Here is a 19,886-nt window from a genome sequence, read left to right as displayed (position 1 = left end):
GTGGCAATCAGCTGAAAAAAGGGCCTTTTGCTGGGTGGAGGCTACGCGCTGCAGCCAGGACCTGTCACATTACTCTCAGCTCCACAGTGGGATCAGGGCACCTGAGTACAGCTTGGGTAACAGACTGTTAGTGAGAGTAGACTAAACACAAGGAAACAAGGACGCCTTTGCAGCAAAGTCCATTTTGGGACTTAGGAGACAATTTCACCCTCCTGAGTCAAGGGCATCACAGCTGTGTGTCACTAGAGATTGTGGTTAAAAGTACTTTGGATTTTGGATTTGTTTAAAAAAGAGAAAGCACAATGGATAAGGATGCTCCACTGGACTACGAGTACCCAGACCTGGATCCTCTACCATCCAAAATTGAAGTCGAGTAAGTACATGCTCATGTTTCTAAGAGCCAAACTTTAGTTCTTTTAGATGTTGAACTTAATTTTCATTGTGTTTATTTTTCGTCTGCTTTGAAGACAATTGGATGAATTGGTCTTTGTTTCAATGTGCATTAATCCAAGTTGTTGGACTGAACAGTTTTACAGTGACATACAGCTCTCATTGAGATATCAGGTGACACTTGGCACACTTTACCAGAGCCAGTGTCACTGCGTGATCTTGTTCCTATTCACATTATTTGTAACATTATAACTGAGACTGTATCACTTTCATGTTTTGTAAATGTACGTTGTCACAGAAACTAGTAGGCTTTGCCCACAGAATCTATTAGAAAAAAAATGTAACCAAAACTTTACTTGCAGATTAAGCACGTGAAACTTTGTGACTTTGGATATAAGATCCAAAGGACTTGCTGGCACTCGTTCTTTACTCATCACCAATCCCACTTGGCAACAGGGTGCATAAAATATTTCCAGCAAGTTCTTTTGATCTTATTGATCCATATTTTTTATGTTTTTTTTTTTTTGTTTGTATTTCTTAGTTTTTTGTTTTTTTTTTGTACAGGAAAAAGTCCACCATGTTTTTATTGGCATAAAAAGATGAAAAAAGATAAAACGGAAAACAGGAGGTTAAGTAACGGACCAAGGAGATCATTTTGACAGAACTACAAAGGAACAAGCGTCATTAACCACCACCTCCATCTGGATCTTGTGCAAATGAATGCACTGAATCAATTTCTGACTACTACTGTCATTCACTAAGTTCAGCTAACTTAGATGCAATTTTCTTTGCTTTTATGAATACTGAAATGTCCTGATTGTCTCTAGAAATGTGAATTTCAAGATTACCTTAAATTTATAATAGGTTGGCGGGTTAATTTCCGGAATCTGTGCTCGAAGTGCTAATTACAAATCCACATTGTTTGGACCGGTAAGAGACCGTTGTATAGACTGTCCTCACTTCCACTCTGGATTTTACCGTCTCTCTGCTTGGAGACAATAAATGAGTCACTTTGAGTCTCCCAGCATTTTTCATGGATGAGGACTTTTCTGAATGCCACGTGTTGTTTTTACTAACCCATGACCAGGCATTCCTGCTCCTCTAATGCATACGAACGTGAACATAGGCGTTTGTTGTTTTCTTTTGTCACGCTGCCACCAATCCGTTTAAATGCAAATCTCTCTACAAAGTTTTCAGCGACAAATGTGCTGTGACGTGTGACAGTGACGTGTGAAATGTTTAGTGAAAGGGCAGCTCAATGAGCTGAGAATCGGATTTATTGTTTCACTTTCTCTTCCTTTTTTTTTTTAAAGAATAATCCCTCCGTGTGACCCCACTGCCGATGACAGCCTCTACCATATATGCATCGCTGCGATATCTGTAAGTCCATTTTCCCATTTGATTAATGTGAAACATCATCACACCAGCCCGCACTTATCTGTCATTCAGTCACTGGGACTATGATATCGCATAAAGCATTTGATATGATGTACGACATTGAGATGCCATGTTTTCCTCTGTTTTGTTTCCTGTGTTAACAAGTCAGCTCCATCTAATCATCCTCACCGCAGAAGTTACTGTATGTTTTCAGGTTTTCTGGGTCCATGTGTTGGTTTGATTGTCTGACTGAGACTATTAAAGGTTTTAATGGAATTAGTTGGGTTAAATCCAATGAACAAATGGGTTTTGGACAAATCGATTTTGATGCTGACCCAGATGTAGAGCCATTGGTCGGAAAGCATCATAGGAAGGATTCACATCACAAACTGAAACATTTTTGCTTCACTTGCTTGAATGCACAAATGTCCCATAAAAGCTTTTTTATTGGCACGCCTGATCCTAAAATAATGACTATTATATATATTCTCCAATTCAGTACAGAAGATTTAGCATCTTGGTCTTATGGGCTAAGTCTCATAACTGTTTATAGATTTCCTTCCATGTTTACATAATGTGTTACTTAGTAGACACAGTTACTCTTTCTAATGTTTTTTTTTTTTTTAAAGACAAGAGAAGTTGATCTTCACTGGGCCAATTTAGAGCAGGGCATTCTGGGAAGATTGGCAGGTCACGACAGGTCACAACAGGTCGTTGAATTCTCACTGGTCAGTGATCCTGTGAGTGATCACACTCTACTCAGTTCACGGTTTTAGCCTTTTGTGGTCTCAACCCCCCTCACCATTAGCCAGCAGCGGGGTGATGCTTGAAGCACGGGCAGTCCACATCTGCATACTGCTGTGCAGGTCATGCTAACTGATATATTTCCTCCTCTAGCTCGTTGTCATGTTGATCCTAGCCATCTTAGCCAGAGGCACAAAGACGAAAGGACTCCTAGGTTTACTCAGGTGAGCCTAAGCAATCATTCTCTAAGTGATAAATCATGATCATGATTAAATGTGAAGTGACAAGAAAATGCTGATACCTTTTTTATTAGTGCATTTTCATTTAATAGCAATTTCAAACACTTCCATCCATTTATTTCAGTATCATTTGCAAACATGTCAACACTTAAAGCCTGTCAGTGAACGAATAAGGTGAAATAAGAAAATCGCAGGTGGCATTATGAGTTTAAGCTCGATTGTGAGAGAAGAATGACCGCTGAAGTTTGTCACTTCAAAATAATAATATCAACGTTTGTAAGAGCACTGAAAGACCAATAAAGGGAACCAATCGCAACTAAATGACAATGGCACAAATGCTACATGTCTGGACGATGAGCTTTTGCGATTAACTATGAAACCTGCTCCAATGGAGCCGGCTGTTTTTAACTGTCTGCTTCTGGAGCTGGATTCCTTAGAGCTGCCATCCCCAATGAAAACTGAGATGAATACTGACATGAATGGAAGCCTGGAAGATTGGGAAAAAAAATCACATTGAAAATATTTCATATATACTTAAGGTAGCAGCTAAAAGCCCTTTTGAAGTGTGATCTTTTTTTGGTCTGTTTCATTCAAACATGAGGCTGGTAACATGTGGACTCTAAATACTTGCTCCTTGATTTCACAGTCCAGTCAACTTCCTGGACCATACACAGCACAAGGGCCTGGCAGTGGCTGTGTTTGGAGTACTCTTGTGCAAACTATGGGGCCTGGTCATATCTCCAAACCCCCTCCCCTTCACAAAAGACGCAGAGAACAAACGTGAGGAGGTCATCTTGGGTCTTTCCTAACATCGGTCTATTAGTGTTTTTTTTCATAGATGGGCTGTTTTCTGTAGCTGTCTTTAAATGTCTTTCTTCGGGATAAGTGGACAACAGAGAGGCTCTGGGAGGGGATTGGCAAGTCAAAGTGATAAATGTGTCTCCACAAACAATATTTAGTTCAAAATCTCTTTTATATAATTGGATTATTTTATTTCTGTACGTCTGTCGTTTTTTTTGTCTCGGGAATGAAATGGTAAGCTTCATAATAAGCTTTCTTGTTCTCCTAGATGAAATTACATAAGTGGTGACTGTAAGGGGTCAGTCACCTGCTGCTTTACACAATCCCCAAACAGGGCAAACTTCACTCAAGGAGGAAATATCTTAGCTGTTGAGCACTGCGCACACATTTTTCTCCAAAAGCGATGTAGACGTGATTCACAAATAGTCGTCTTTGTTCTAGTCTCATGTTAAATGTTTCATTAAGACACAAATCAGTTCATTTTCACTTTGCTGCTCACAACCTTCACAGACTTGTTTGTATTTGCAGAGAACTGGGTGATTCTGGGAGTCTTCTACTACCCCGCACTATACTACCCTCTCCTGGCATGTGGCACCTTACATAATAAAGTGGGTTATGTACTTGGTAGCCTTTTATCATGGACACATTTTGGTGTTCTGGTCTGGCAGAAGATTGACTGTCCTAAAACACCTTTGGTAAGCAGACATTAACTTAAGTGCAACTATGAGTTCCAGTTTACCTAGAGCTGATGTATTTGGTGAACAATATGGACAATAGGATCATTGTGATTCCTCTCATTATTCCAGAGACAACGATGAATAGTTTTTGTCTAGAAATTCACTGGTTGCCAAACGAAGCTGGTCCGATGCATGTTTAAGAGATGTGATTGGGGAAGAGGGACACATGGTTGGGGATTTAAACCTTTCTCTGTCCCGTCCCTGTTGTTTGTGCTCTCTTTGAGATGGATGTCTGACAGTCACAACCATTAGTTCCACTGTCTGTTGGTCTTAATCAAGAAGCTCTTTCATGGTTAATCACTTTAGTGTTTCAGTCAAAGAGAGACATCAGGGTATAATGGCACACTGTGATGGCGGTCTTTATTCTGTTTATTCCACTATAAGCTGTCACAGATTAAACACTGCAGGGAGCATTTCATCTTAACTCAAAGATAAAATATATTTCACTTAATATATTCAGAAAAGTTTTTTTTTTATTTTATTTTTTTTTTCTAAACGTGGACAAAAGAAATCCCAAAACAATATATGAAGGCAGTTTTTGTGTCAGGACAACATAGTTTTAGAATGTATTCTGACTGTGTTTATCTAAAACTCTCAAGACGAGTTGGTTTTATTTAAAATCATCTTTCATTCCTTGACAGATACACAAACACTACTTGCTTTTCTCCAGCCTGCCCCAGATAGCGTGCTTGGCATTTCTTAGCTTCCAGTATCCCCTTCTTTTATTCAAGGGCTTAAAGGGCACTGAAAAGAACAACGCTACAGAGGTAAGTTTGCTCCTCAAGCAGTTCTTGAATTATTGTTTTAGGATGGTTGCAAAGGCTTCCAACAGCAATTATTTGGTCTGTGTACATAACAAAATGAGTAAAAAGGTCTCCATTAATTAGAAGTATATATTCATGAAAGCCTGAACTATGGGGAAAAAAACCCCCCAAAAAAAACACATTTCCTCTTAGTGTGTGCACGTGAAGGACCTTTTTACAAGCTTCCTGCTAATCAACAAGCTTAACATGCTCATACAGTCAAGGCTGATGGAAAATGTGAGGTCCAGTGAAGCACGCCAGTGGCCTAATCATTCTAAGTAGATTTGACGTAATTGGTTTATGCTATGTTCTTGATCAGTCAATGAAAAGGTTGCCTTGTATTTTTTTTTTTTTTTTTTTACTGAAGAGACACAATGCTGTGTTTATTTGATGCTAATCTCTGCATGGGTGTGACCAAGCTGGGGTGAAGACATTGCCTGCACCCCTGCTTATAATAAGAAGGCTTAGCATGTGAGCAGTGCCTTTCCACATATTAATAATTACAAGGGAAGGTTTAGATTCTAACAATACCTAATACTCCAAGCACATATACGAGGAGTATATGAATATTTCTTTGAATGACAATAAACACTTTCAATTTCAAGTGTATGGGAGCCTGGCTGAAACATCTCTGACCCCAAAGCCAAATAGTAGTTCGTTCATTTTTGTCGCACTGTCCTAACCTGTTTGGATTGACGTTTGGTCCTCCTTCGGTTGTTTTAATTTAGGATCTAAGCAGCAGCTACTATAAAGACTATGTGAAGAAAATGTTCAGAAAGAAGAAACCCACCAAAATCAGGTGAGAATTGGTAGCCTGGTATGATGTCTTGGTTTGCTGTGCTGTTGCTTTGCTGTGTGTTGGTCATCACATCTCTACAGCTACAATTTACCGCGACTCAGAGTTGGTTATGTTCGTATTCATTAGTTATGGTTGAGAATATATTTCCATAGAAAAACCTTTGGTTAGAAATGCTCAAGCTTACTGATATTTGAGAGTGTTTTGGAGAGATGTGTTAATTTTTCACTCATCGTTGCTCGGGAGAGATTGAAAAGTGAGTGTTAATGTGAGGTGACTTGTCAGCTCTTGGGAAACAGCTGAGATGAGTGTTTTCTGAGGAAAAGAGTTGGTGGGGTCATGTTTGCCATTGTTAAGTTTCTGTATTACTGCCAAAGGCTGTTGGGTTAATAACAGAACACAGTTCATTTCTGTATGAGAATGGGATGTTCCTTGCACATGTGAGTTTATTTATTATTATTACCACTACATCCTCTTCATTTGTGAGTAATGGTGGGAATTTTCCCCTTCCACTCTTGCTTGTAAAGAATCCGCTTGGTGATAAAAAATTTTTATAATAAACATTATAAATAGAGGGGTGATACGCCGACATTTACAGGAAGCGACTGTTTGTGATTTCACATCTGTGACTGTTGTGAAATCCAAAAAAGAAAAGATTACATTATGAAAATGCAGCCCAGACATTTTTGCTAGCAGGCCAGCTTTGACCCATCAGCCCCTAACTGTAGGAGGTTTCCAGCTGGGGATTTATCTGCTAATTAAATGCAGGACTGGCCTGTGGGGCCATAAAAAACATCTACAGTCCTGTATGTCTTTGCTCCATATAACAAGAGGTTTTTCTTTTTCTTATCTATTGCCATGTCCATGTCCGTAACCCTGCTGGGAGGGAAAGGAACTAGAGAAAAAAATGCTGCGTCTTCCTGTTATTTTGTCCAAGACACTAAAATCTGATTAAAGGCGGTCTGCACACTCTGGCAGTTTTTCCCACAATAATCTGCATCTGGAGAATTTTGGCAAAGTAATTGTATCGGCTTACTAGTCAATTGTAAATATTTCCTTGTATATGAGATGCAAATGACTTATGCATCCGGGGGATGGATGTGGTGAATGAGCACAAGGAAATAATGCATTTCCCCTTTCAAAGTGCTTGTTCGACCTACAGAGGAGGCCATTGTCTCTAATTGTCATGTATGCAAATAGGGTGGCAGAAATGCCTCATCATTCATAAATCTTTCTAAATCTCATTGATTCACTGTGTGAATGTGGGTGACGTAAAATTCCTGTCTCTGTAACCTTTTTTTTTTTTTTTTTTTCAGCACATCGAGCACAGAGACACCCAAACTTCCGCAAAGAATAATTGATACTGTGAAGTCATATATTTATACTCCAGAGGAAGGTAAATATGATCTTTGGGCCTTTTATGTCTGACCATGCCTTAATGTCAAACTTTCTTTTTTTCTTTGGTCACTTTTTTTCACCCATCTATTTTTTTTTTTCTTTTAAACAGCTTTCCGTTTTCCACTGAAGTTGGCTATATCTGGTGTGGTGTCCTTCATAACACTGTATCAGGTAGCCATCTTGTCAACTATTGGAATTTAAAATCCATTGATATGATGTTAACTATCAGAAAACTAACATAGGACAGCACTCCACTCATGCATGGCACGGACATATTATGATGATCACAACGTAGTGCATAAGGTCAAAGTGATAATCACATACTGATTTGACCCAATCTGACCCCTGACCTTGACCCACCGACGTCAGTCCACACTCTGAATGTCATCCGATTATAATTCTTAAATATCTTATTCTGTTGTGAAAAATTTCCTTCATTTCTATCATCATATCATCCTATTTTATTTTTTAGGTGGGTCTCTTACTTATCTCAGTGGTGGTGCCGCCTCTCCAGATCGCACGTGCAGGCGTTGATGAAGACATTGCTAATGTCTTGGCTGGCTTCAGGATTATGCTGTCTCCGGACAAACATGAAGTGGTCCGAATCGTTGTTTATTACATGTGGTGTGTAGAAGGTAAGCGGGACCATTTAAACAAAGCCAGTCGGGTGTATGAGAGCCTTTTTTTTTTTTTTCATAAAACAGCAACATTGAGGTGGTCTCATACACCACTTAATTCAAACTTGGTACATGCTACATTTTAGTGAGTATTCTGATATTTCGCAAAAAACAATTAGCACGGCTATGTCGATAATGACATTAGCCTGCAGTAAACAACTTGAAGGTCATGTGCTTTGTTTTTCTTGCAGTGTGCTTTATCTCAGCAATGACTCTGTCTACCTTGGTCAACCTGGCTATGCTCATGCGATCTATGGTTCTGCATCGGTGAGAACAAGAACAAGACAGAACTGTGGCTCACTTCTGTTTTCTATCTTTTTTTTTTTTTTCTCTTCAATTCTCTTCCCAAAGTTACCAAGAATCATGAATGTGCTTTGCATCCCGGTCCCATCATTACAATGTAATTGCTCATGCAGGAGTTATTATAACATAATAGAGTGCTAATCATCCAGACAGGCAGAGCAGCAGTCACTCTGCGCTAACTGCTGCTGGAATTGAAAATAGCTATTAAGATAAGACATGAAATGCTATGCCATTAACATAAATTATGTTGTATTAGAAGAAATGTTTTCTAGGTCGAGTATTGAATTCCTGTTTAGCCGCAACCCCAGCTAAATTACCTCTTTAATTTACTATATAATTTGTAGATTTACCATTAAATCGGTTTATGCATTGCATAGTTCCACACTGCCTTGATTGTGTTTTTCCCTCTGTAGGTCAAACCTGAAGGGGCTGTACAGAGGAGATATCTATAATGTTTACAACTGCCAGAGAAGTATCAGGGCTTCCCGGCCAGCACTGGTCTGCTGGATGGGATACACCAGCTTCACAGCAGCTCACGTCTGCATCGGTACTGATCATTTACTGATTACTGAAGGAAGTCAGCCCAGATTTTGGGAGAAATGCTGCTTAGTGACAGTTTATTTTGCATTATTACGAGGAATTGCATATTTCTAAGTGTGTCAGCTGGGCAGGTCTGCGAGGTTCCCCAGTAAAAAAAAAAAAAAAAAAAAAGAAATGAGGTGAAATGAGAGAGGAACGGGTGCACATTGTTTGTTGGATGCTGAGCAGCTTTTAAACCCCGAAGCTCTGAACCTGTGCTCTGTCCACTGCAGGCATGATCATCCAGACCATGGTGTTCTTCCTCTGCCTTCTGATCACAGTCTTCCTCATCATCATACCTGTCCTGCACAGGCAGAATCTGTTTCTCTTTCAGCTCCTGTGGAGCATGTGGTGAGCACCATCCCGCCTCTCACTCATGATTTTAAGGTTCTGACCATTAAAATGCCTCAAAAGTCTGTTGGTCAAACTGAGATGTATGAATGTCGGTGAGGTTTAGAGGCAAAGCGCTCCATTTATATTTAGATACATGAATTCCTGTCAGTTACGAGATGTTTTTCATGGGCCACCACAAGAGAAGTTTGATGGTTGATTTTTGTCTTTTCAGGCCCTTCTGGCTTATGATTCTTTTAGCTGTGTTGTTGCAACACGTCACTGCCAGGTTCTGCTTCATCAAGAAAACAGCGGGCACTCGGGACTTGGACAACAGGTGATTCACTGCATTTGCTGCTACATATAATCCGTATTGTGTCCACTTTAAGTTTAGAATGACTGATAATTGCTGCAATGCCATCTTGTCTCACAGGGGTAATCTGTTCCTGCTGACATACCTGCTTTTCCCAGTCAATGTTCTGATCGGAGTGCTGCTGGCGCTCTGGCGCATGATCATCACAGCCCTGTTCAACATTGTTCACATGGGACGGATGGATATCAGTCTCCTTAACAGAAATGTGGAGGCGTTTGACCCAGGTCAGAGAAATCTTCTGCACTCTGTGTGGATAATGATCAACTGTCTACACTGACCACGTCAAAGCATCGGGTCAAATTCAGTTATCATCTGCATAAAAATATATCATAGTTATTAAAGTGGAGGTCTCACCTGCAAAAATGCTTCAATGTCGATTATGTACGTTAACATTAAAAAAGTACAGACTATTGCATGCAAATTCAATACATTACATTACACAGTGATATTATAATTAGCGTTTTCCTTTTAGTTTGACACATGATGTTAACATATTCAGTCGTATTAATACTGTGCTTTTACCCTTAAAAATGTTTTCTCTCTCTCTCTCTCTTTCTCTCTTGCTGTGGAGGCATAAAGAGAAGCAATTTTCTCTGAGTAAATGCACTTTTACTGATCCCACTTAGTGGCCAGACATGCGTATCCTCTCCACTTTACCTCACTGCAGCTTGTATGATATCTGTATTCTCTGCAGTGCAAGGGACTCTAATTGCACACCAATTTCTGAACTGGCTGCAGATTTAAGACATCTGTTGTCAGGAAAAGCAGGTGGTTTAAAAAAAAAAAAGAGAAAAAAGAAAAAGAAGTGTGATTGTATAGCCATTATGTGTGATTGCCTCAAAGCCAACATGGGGTGTAGTCCTATGTGTTTATTGCTTTTGCCCAGTCAGAGTGACCCCCCCCCCCCCCCTCTGTGTCTGTCTGCAGCCTACCGCTGCTATGCTCATTATCTGAAGATTGAGGTGAGCCAGTCTCACCCTGTGATGAAGGCCTTCTGTGGGATGTTGCTGCAGTCTGTGGGCCAGGATGGCAGCACTGCACAGAGGTCACGGGATGCAGAAGAGGGTCTGTAACACAAAACCCTGTCCACATTCTGTCATGCATTAATGACATACTATCAGTGCACTTCAGTGCTTTACAGGAAAATTCATTTTAAATTTTATGCTGCACCAAAGCAATAATTAATTTGTCATTATTCTTTATGGCTTCCATTACCTTTCACGGAAGCGGATGCAAATCAGTTGGGAATTGTAGTTTTAGCAAAAATAAGGAGGGCATTTGTTAAGGACTACTCTCAATTATAGATAAATACATGTATTTATTATCACGTAATTTACTGCAAATGGATTCCAGTGACTATGTTTATGGTGGCAAAAAATAATGTTGCCCAGTGAAGGACTGTGGGTCACTGTCTTTTTTTTTTTTTAGTTGTTTTTAACCGATTGCAGAATGAGCTATATCAGGGCAGTGGGATCCATATATGAATGGGTTTAAATCACTATAGGAATACTGCAAATTTAATTCTAAAAAATACATTTATGTCTCGGTTAAAGAAAGCGTGGCATCTTAAATTTCCACAAAGGAGGTTTGAATTCAGCAGCAGATCACTGCAACACATAATCTGATCATAACACTTTCTTCAGCACATAGAAGAAATCAAAGATTGACAGGTCTAATTTAATATATCAAGAGCAAATTGAGTTTTTGTTGGAATTATGTGCAGCCCTGCTGATGGTCTCAATCACATCTGTCATAAATGAATTAGCTGTCCTTATGGTGTGGCAACACTCTCAGCTCTCAGTTGCTGTCACCAAGAGACACTATAGTCCCATGTTTTTTTTTACACTAAACTATAATTTAACCAATATATGTAAAACCAGTGCATCATTTCTATATTGTTATGTACAGCCATTTACTCAAAATGTCAGCGGCAACGTCAAAGCTGCTGACTGATTTGCAGCAATGTTCATTATGTTTGCCTGTGTGGTGACGAGCGAACATGCATCACAGTGAGAAATGCATTGGGCTTCATCTGTTGTTGTAAGACACAGTTCTGTCTCGCTGAGTCCGTTTATAAATGAACAGTGCAGATGTTTCCTGTTTCCATCTAGAGAACGATGCATTATCAGGACTAATCTATTGTATTACAAAGATTAGTTCTAGACCATCTGAATACATACATGAGCTGCACTAATTGCCTGTTTCATATTCATGCAGCCCAGGGGGTTTGAGCTTTCAGCGTGTTAATAGCAAGCCCAATATGCTCGTATCATTCTTAGAGGATTACATTAAGATTGCTTTCTATTATTACTCTTTGTGTCATATGTAGCTGCTCCTAGGCGGCCTTCAACGAGTCTCTCCGCATCCCACTCGAGATAAAAAAAAAAATAAAAATCTTGCATGTTCTTGAGAAGACGTAAACCTTATGTATGTGTGACAAACCTGTGGTGTTGCCATGTCTCAATGTCCTCAGGGATTCAACTAGTCCAGCAGGAGAAGAAACAGCACAAAGTGTCCAGCGCCAAGAGGGCTCGGGGCCACTGGCATCTTCTCTACACCCTGGTCAACAACCCCTCCCTGGTGGGCACCAGGAAGCACTTCCAGCGTCAGACCGCAGAGAGCTTTCTGAACGGAAGTCTCAACCGCAGCACCAAGGAGGGGAGCAAAGAGGAGGTGGCAACCAAGAAGGCAGAAGCTGCTGCCACCAGTTGAACACGAATGTGACCTTAATTCAGGATTTCTTGGTTTTTGGGGCAAATTCTGCAGTCACATAATTTGCCAATCCCTCCTGCTGTACGTGTCTGCATTTGTTGATATAAGTGCACTTATAGCTCAAGGTCCTGTGAAGAGATATTCAAGAAGGCCTTTTCTGTTTGTCTGGAAATTGTGTGTTTACTTTGTGCTCTTAATGTTGGAGAGCCACAGTCTCCAGTTGTTGTGGCATTGCTTTCCAAACTACACACTCACATCAACCTACACACACCATTTTTCAACACATATATGCTATTTGCTTTTTTTGGGAAAGTATTTGTGTGACTTGTTAACCTGGTTAATCACATTTGTTTTCCAACATGTTATCATTTAGTGCAAATAATGCAAAATGGTAGTTGCTGAAACTAAACACATGGATGTGCAGAACACTGAAGCATTATTTTAAAGGGGGTATTTATATGTAGAACTTTTTGCTTTTTATTAATTTTAAGAATTAATTGTTTTCATCATGTGAGTAACACATTTTCTTCTATTTCAACTGTACACATTTTGTGTACACACAGTGACCTGTGGAACAGGAACAACCAGACAGCTGTTTGTATTTCCTGTATTTGTAAACATTTAAGTCCAAAACCACTTGCTGCTACCTGGGTTTGCTTAATTGTGTACAATAGTATCTGTTGTCTCGTATTCACCAACCATTTGCCTCTGCATTGGCATTTAAAAATTATGACGTTTAAGTGAAAATATGAAATAAAATATAACATATTCTTCCTGATTACCGTGAAAAGTAAAACTAACGTTTAATGTTTTTTTTCCATTATACTTTATATTATTAAGAACTGATTCACTCTTAAACTATAATTTATGATGTATAATTTATGGTCGAAATGTAGAATTGAAACTGGAGACAGAGGTTTAGGTTTTTTTTTTTCTGCTTTCCTGTCGAGCAATTGACGTTTTGCATCAAAAACACGCTTAAAATTCAGTCTATCCGGGCCTCTATATTTATTTTTTAAAGGATGACGGAAGAAAAACACATCAAAAGAAAACAATGCATCGGAAATTCAGTCTCTCTGAATCGATTCCAAACGTAAACGTATTAAAATTATCTTTGACATAATTGCATTTCTTTTTTATTCATTTCACAGGACCCCCCCCCCCCCCCCCCCCCATCTCAATCTGCGTCCGCGAGACAAATCCAGAGTGGTCAGCAGAGTTTAATATGTTTTATTAATTCCACTTACATAAAATTATATCAAAAAATCTCAAAAAGTCAACGGAGTTTCTTGTTTTACAACATAGTTCACAAAAACTCACTATGCATCAGATTACAGGACAATTGAGCCGTCAGACGCTCTTTGCCCGAGGCTTCATTTAAAATTCATTTAAAAAAGAATAAATCCAACTCACATGGCTTTACATCACAGGCTGACAGCATAACATCTAAAATCCTCTAGATTACACTAATAAAAACCACACAAGGAAATACGCGTGACATGCCATGGACACGTTCATCGTAAAAAGCGAGTATAATAGCAAGCACCCGTGGATTGAGAGGTTAAAATCGCACATTTTAAAGCCTTATACATTACGTGAAACAACATGTCGTTATTAAATAACCTGGGATATCCTTGTTTAAACACAATACGGCACAGCACGGCAGAAAGTGAAATTCCCCTTTCGGACTCTCGGACAGCGGACACGGACGCGGCTGCGCGCGATAACACCGACAGCGCGTCATTCTCACATTTCCACGAATCTCAACATCCAGATTCAGGTGTGCAGGCGTCGGACTGCCGACCCCTGAGAGGATGGTTGGCCTCTGTGAGATTTTCTTTAGGAGACGGTTTCCTCCTCAGACACTCACAGATGTCAGTTTATTTAAAATGGCTATAAAACGTACAGCTATTTAGTTGTTGCTTGTTCCCTGTTGTGTTCTCCAAACCAGCGAATCAAAATTTCTAGTATTTATACTTTTTTGTGTTTTGTTTTGTTTTGTTTTTTTTTTTTATTGCATGATGCTCGCCCGGGTATGTCCTGCAGGAAGGGAACACTTTTGAGGTCTGTAAACTCGTGTGTGCTTGAATTGTAAACGTATGTTGCTTCTTCTAAGATTACACTCGACGAAAAAATGTCTCATGAATCGAATCGCAATCTCGGTGACCGGCGGAGTAAATTTCTTAGGAAAAAAAAAAAAATATCAAAGCTCTCCTCTTTATTTTTCTTTTTCTTTTATCATGGTCACCGTATTTCACGTGTGGCGATGGAGAGTGAGTTACCTGCTCGGATGTTGGCTACTGTAAAGTGAAATATTTTACACGGTGCACGGCGGACGGCGGCGGCGCTCAGCGGGTCGGCGGCTTGTAGTTGCCGTTGATCTCCTCGGAGATGTTGACCGCCTCGGCCCCCAGCGGTAACCTGTCACTGTACTCCGAGCCCACCTCGAACTCCTCCTGGTTGGTCTTGGAAGAGGATCCCGGGATGGACTCGGTCACCACGCTGCCCTCCGCCTCCCCCTCTGCGTCCCCCTCCTCCCCCTCCCCCTCGCCCAGCTCGCTGGGGTTGAAGGTTTTCTCTGACTCCACAAAGGACGCCCTGCGGTCAAAGTCTCCGGCCATTTGTTTTTCCATCTGGTCGGGATTGTGGGCCTTCATGATCAACTTGTAGGTCTTGCCTTGGTACTTGTATAACAAATGGCAGCAGGTGGCCCCCAGTAAAGGAACGGTGGCCAGAGCCAGGAGGAAGATGCTGACGACGACTATGATCAGCAGGGAGGGGATCTTCTTCCTTGTCGTGAAGACCACTTGCACCTGGCAGTCCTGCCCCTCAGAGCTGACACAAAGTGTGTAATTGGTGCCAGGCTGTAAACCTTGGAAGTGGTAGGTATTGAGCCCTTGCTCAATTTGGGACCATTTAATCATGGAGTATCCGTTTCCTGTATCGACACAGAGGTAGACGTAGTTCTCTCTGGACTGGCTGGATGAGGCCTGGTACAAACTCGCAGGCTCTTTGTTCACTGTCTCCTGGTTTTCAGGTTGACTGAGATGGAGGTTGGTCTTATGGCTGGGGAGCTGCAGTGGATTCAGCTTCACTTTGGCCTTCGTCTCCGACACCTCTAATGAGATAACGCCGAAGTCGAAGGTGTACTGCTTCAGGTTCTCCAGGCTCATGTTGAAGGCGTGGTTGGAGACGTATTTGCTGCTTTCTCTCACACCGCACTTTGTTGCCAATTTGGGTTTCGTTGAAACCCCGCCAATCACCTCTGTGTTGTCAGCTTTGTCTGAAGAAGCGTTGCTGCTCTTTGTCTTTTTTTCAGGCTTGGTCCAGGTGTTCACGCCGTTTTTAGAGGCCTTGGGCTCTGTGGGCTTTTTGGCAGATGGGTGGATTTTGTCCACAGCAGAATCAGGCACCGAATTGATGGCGTGTTTTTGGTCGCCTGACAAAGCCACTCTAACGCTGGCCTCTGCTTTACCCAAATCATTCACCGCAGAGCAGCTGTAATTTCCGTCTTCCTTTTTACTCATACGAGGGATGACCAGAGTGCCGTTTCTAAAGACGAGGAATCGATTATTGGTTGTCTGATCATTGATTGGGGCATCGTTTATATCTGCAGTGGATGGCAGAAGGAACAAATAGTTTTGATTTCCTGCGATCACATCCCAGCTGACTTGCGGTTTGGGGCTTCCTTTTGTCTCACAATTTAAGACGACCAAGAAACCCTCATGGAGCTCTGTGATTTCAGTGTTGGACTGGTGCGTTATGGTTACAGTCGGGGCCCTGCAGTCCAGTTTAGGGATGTTAGTAACCAGCGTACCTTTAAGGTTCTCAGGGGCCTTGCATTCAATTGAATTTTGGTCGGGGACAGAAATCTTGGTTGTAGTTATCCAATCCCTCAGCCACTCCAAGCTGCAGGAGCATGAGAAGGGGTTGTTAAAAATCTGAAGATGGGACATGGAGGACAGAGAGTTGAAAGTGCCCTGCACAATGGTGGTGAACTTGTTGTTGTTAATGCGCAGCGACCTCAGATCTTGGAGTGTGGAGAAGGCGTCCTTCGGGAGGCTCACCATCTCGTTATTGTTCATTTTCAGAAGCTGCAGGGCAGTGAGGTTGTGCAGATCCTCCCATGGAAAGTTCACAATTTTGTTGTAACTGATGTCCAGGTTGCGGAGCTGGATCAGGGGGGCCAGGGTGTCCGTCTCTATGGTAACAATCTCATTGTGGGCGAGCCAGAGAGAGGTGACCTGAGTGATATTGACGAAGTTTTTACTTTTCAGTAATTTGATCTTGTTGGCAGAAAGGCTCACAGTGGTAACATTGGAGGGGAGACCCACAGGTACCACCAGCAGGTCCTTGTAAGCACAGTCCACAAACTGGTGGGCTAATTTATCCTGGCAGCTGCAGACCTCTGGACAGCCCTGCACAATGCCAGCCACAGTAGTCCACAAGGCAAAGAGCTGCAGGAGCCTTCCTTCCATTTTCTGCACCTGCAAGGATCAATTTCCAGACATGAGACAAATAGATTTTTTTATTTATTTATTTTTTCATCAGATGCCTCCATGACATCCATTATGTCCATTACCGCTCAGGATATGTACCATGAAACCTTTTACCTCATATTAATTCAAATTTAAAGACAAATATGTGCTTGCTAAAAACACACAGCAGCACTTTGACGCCTTTAAAAACTCCATTAGAGCGTTAATAAAAGCCAAGCCCACATAATTAACACAACATGCTGCTCCTATGACAAACATTGTGCAGTTACACACAATTTACACTCAATTTCAACATAGCATTTTGCCCACATTGTTTTTTTTTTTTTTCAATAGAATTTTGGACATGCATGTACATGTCCTTCCTGTGTGTCCCCACTTGGCTGTCTCCTGCCCTGCGCGCTTTCACAATGCGCTGCAGACAAACTGGCGCTGTCTGTGGTGGTAGATGTCTTTGGTTTGCGCAGTTAATTGAAGCAGTTTACTTTCAAAAACAGTTATGGCAACATTTCCACTATCAAATTTCATTGCGTTGCACACTACTGCACTTTAGCACAGATGCCCTTGTGAATGATCCGAGTTGCAATTGGCCTGTAGGGTGACTTATAATGTGGACAGTGCTCCTTAGCTTCTACTTATGTTATTATTATTATTATTATTATTATTATTATTATTATTATTATTATTATTATTATTAAAGTGGCCTATTATTTCCTATTAATAACTGCCTCATCAACAACTGAATCGTCTTACCTGCGCAGTGTTAACTTCAATCCCCGTGTCTCGGAAATAACCTCGGAGTTTTACAATCCTCTCAAACTAGTTTAATGATGGAAAAAACTCGAGTCCTCATATGTTGTGGATCCTTTCGTGTGACTTTTGCAGACCTGGACAGCGCTGATGGAGGCGATGGACTGGGGAGGGAACATTTTTCCCGATGAGTCGCTGTTGCACGGCGTCTTTTTTCCTCCCGAGCGATAGTGGGATCCACTGCGCGTCCCCGCCGCCGCGGAGCGAGAAAATGGAATCGTGGACGCGCAGCCTCTCCCATCTCTCTCCTCAGCATTAAAGATACAGAAGCTCCGGGTCCTCCACCCTCAAAGAAAATTCATAATTTAGGATCCCATGTTTAATTTATTAGCCCAACCCAGGCCTAATCTTTGACCTCATTCTGTTTGTCTACTGCCTATTGTCCAAAAAACCAAAAAACCACACACATACTGGCAGATTTCAAATTACGTTCTGCTGCTGCAAACACAGTTTCCTTTTGTGATACTATAACTTATCTTTAACAAACAGCCGAGCAAACAGAAACAGAATGAATTTCAGGGAATTCGTCTACGCATGTGAAAAGTACCAAAATCTTCAGCCAAACCAGATCCTAATCATTTTACGGCCTTATCAGGATAACGACCTTTTATATTTCAATACATTTGTAAGCTTCGATTAATATGTCAATAAGAATTGGCACTGAAATCTAATAGAAATAAAACAAACAAGTTATTCCTGATCATTTGAACCTGAAATGTTGTCAATGGTGCACGTGTATGTTTTTGTTACAAATTTTCTGGTGTGTTTTGAATTTATTAGATCACCTAAAATAAGCTGATCTTTATAGATATACATTAATAATCATACTGTTCTTTAAATGTTTTAAGTCCTCTTCCTGTCAGTGTCTGTCTGTAGTGTGGAGACTGATTTACTGTTACAATACTGCCATCTTCTGGTGCAGTACAGGATGAACTTTCAGTGACATGCAATTCAAGCAAGTCTCTACATGACCAAAACAATAAATGTGTTAAAAACGATTCTGATAGGCATGATTATACGAAACAAAAGAAGCACAGCAATTTAAACAATAAATAATAATTAAAAAAAATCCACTAGGCTTCAAGTTTACGGTGTAAGGGAGACAAAAGACAAAAGAGAGTCTTTAAGTGACTTGATGTAAAGGTCAGGTCTCTGATATGGCTGTCAGCAGGCAGAGATGTACATCTGTTTATATTACTATAGCACTCTCAGATATACAACATTACAGCAACATACAGCATGTTTACTGGGCTGAAATGCAGAAAGAGGTTGAGTGTTCATTGACGTGTAGCCCTGCTTCTTCCAATGTTCTGTGTCCTGCAGGGCCAAAAGCGATGGGACTCAGCAAGAGGAAGCCAGTGTCATGATTGAATTTCCTTTAAGCAGCGTAATATTTCAAGGAGTCAGAATTTTTCCAAGTGTCACTTACGTCAGAAGCATTTTAAAGAAGGATCTTTTGAATGGCCAATTAGAGCAAGCCAAAGTACTTCAGTTTAGCATATTCATATTGAACTGCAACTAGTTGCTGCGGGTTTAATCCTGTAGTTAACATTGAGGCCGTATTTATATCAGTTTTGTAAGAGAACATTGACCTCTGCTGTCAAAGAGCTGCAGTTACAGACACGATCAGTACAATTTGTATCAACCTAACCACAAATCACTCCCTTTGCACTGGGAGTGCTTACAGTACAAATCCGGCTTCAAACTAATAGTTCTTATTGTGTTTACCCTTTAATCAAACTGCACTGGCTCTTAGTATGAAATCTATTCAGGGCTGTACGGTTTCAGGGACCACATATAAACTCATGGTATTTTTAACAAGGAACCAGGATGTGGTTTCAGCCATGAACTTTGTTTCCTTTCTCAGTAAAAAAAAACATTGTTTGTTTGTGTTACATCACTGCACGTTTGACTTCTTTCCAGCTGGCTTCCTTGTCGTGTAACAACAGGAAAACCTTTGAGGTGCTAGCTGTACTCGAAGATCCTTGGCAATTAAGGTCTACGTGCACTCATATCAGAGGCCTGAAGCTGATAGTCACGGTTTAGATTGGAGTCTGGCACCACCCAGACTCAGAACTGCAGACAGTAAACAGACAAAGACCTCCTGGAAGTATCTTAGAATAGGCATTCAGAAAATCCTATTAAGGATCCCTAACTATACAGCATGCTGCTAAAGGGTGCCAGGACACTCTGCGGCGTCAAACGGGTTGAGCCAACAGGGCCAGCATGACTTGTGAGATGACTGATGTAGACACCACAGACAAATTACAACACCTATGGATCATGACAACATGTTTTACATGTCAACATCAGCTGCGAAA

General features: G+C 40.9%; 2 protein-coding genes across 2 annotated transcripts; one reads left to right on the top strand and one right to left on the bottom strand.

The window, feature by feature from the left end:
- Positions 1-302: 302 nt before the first annotated feature.
- On the top strand, positions 303-12,259 carry stra6 (signaling receptor and transporter of retinol STRA6). The gene is made up of 17 exons (XM_029523465.1): positions 303-373; positions 1,704-1,770; positions 2,665-2,735; positions 3,397-3,530; positions 4,080-4,246; positions 4,930-5,055; positions 5,820-5,890; positions 7,204-7,283; positions 7,395-7,456; positions 7,758-7,920; positions 8,154-8,229; positions 8,679-8,812; positions 9,078-9,195; positions 9,410-9,511; positions 9,608-9,771; positions 10,475-10,612; positions 12,021-12,259. Exons 1-17 carry the CDS (start codon positions 303-305, stop codon positions 12,257-12,259), a joined length of 1,983 nt encoding a protein of 660 aa, XP_029379325.1.
- Positions 12,260-14,211: 1,952 nt separating this feature from the next.
- On the bottom strand, positions 14,212-17,752 carry islr2 (immunoglobulin superfamily containing leucine-rich repeat 2). The gene is made up of 2 exons (XM_029523179.1): positions 17,509-17,752; positions 14,212-16,746 (listed from the first exon to the last, which is right to left on the bottom strand). The coding sequence occupies exon 2, from the start codon at positions 16,735-16,737 to the stop codon at positions 14,608-14,610; it is 2,130 nt and encodes a 709-aa protein (XP_029379039.1). The 5' UTR covers positions 16,738-16,746; positions 17,509-17,752; the 3' UTR covers positions 14,212-14,607.
- Between the last annotated feature and the right edge of the window lie 2,134 nt (positions 17,753-19,886).

This window comes from Echeneis naucrates, chromosome 16 (genome assembly GCF_900963305.1).
Source record: "Echeneis naucrates chromosome 16, fEcheNa1.1, whole genome shotgun sequence".
Taxonomy (NCBI): domain Eukaryota; kingdom Metazoa; phylum Chordata; class Actinopteri; order Carangiformes; family Echeneidae; genus Echeneis; species Echeneis naucrates.
This window is presented reverse-complemented; position numbering and strand designations above follow the sequence as displayed.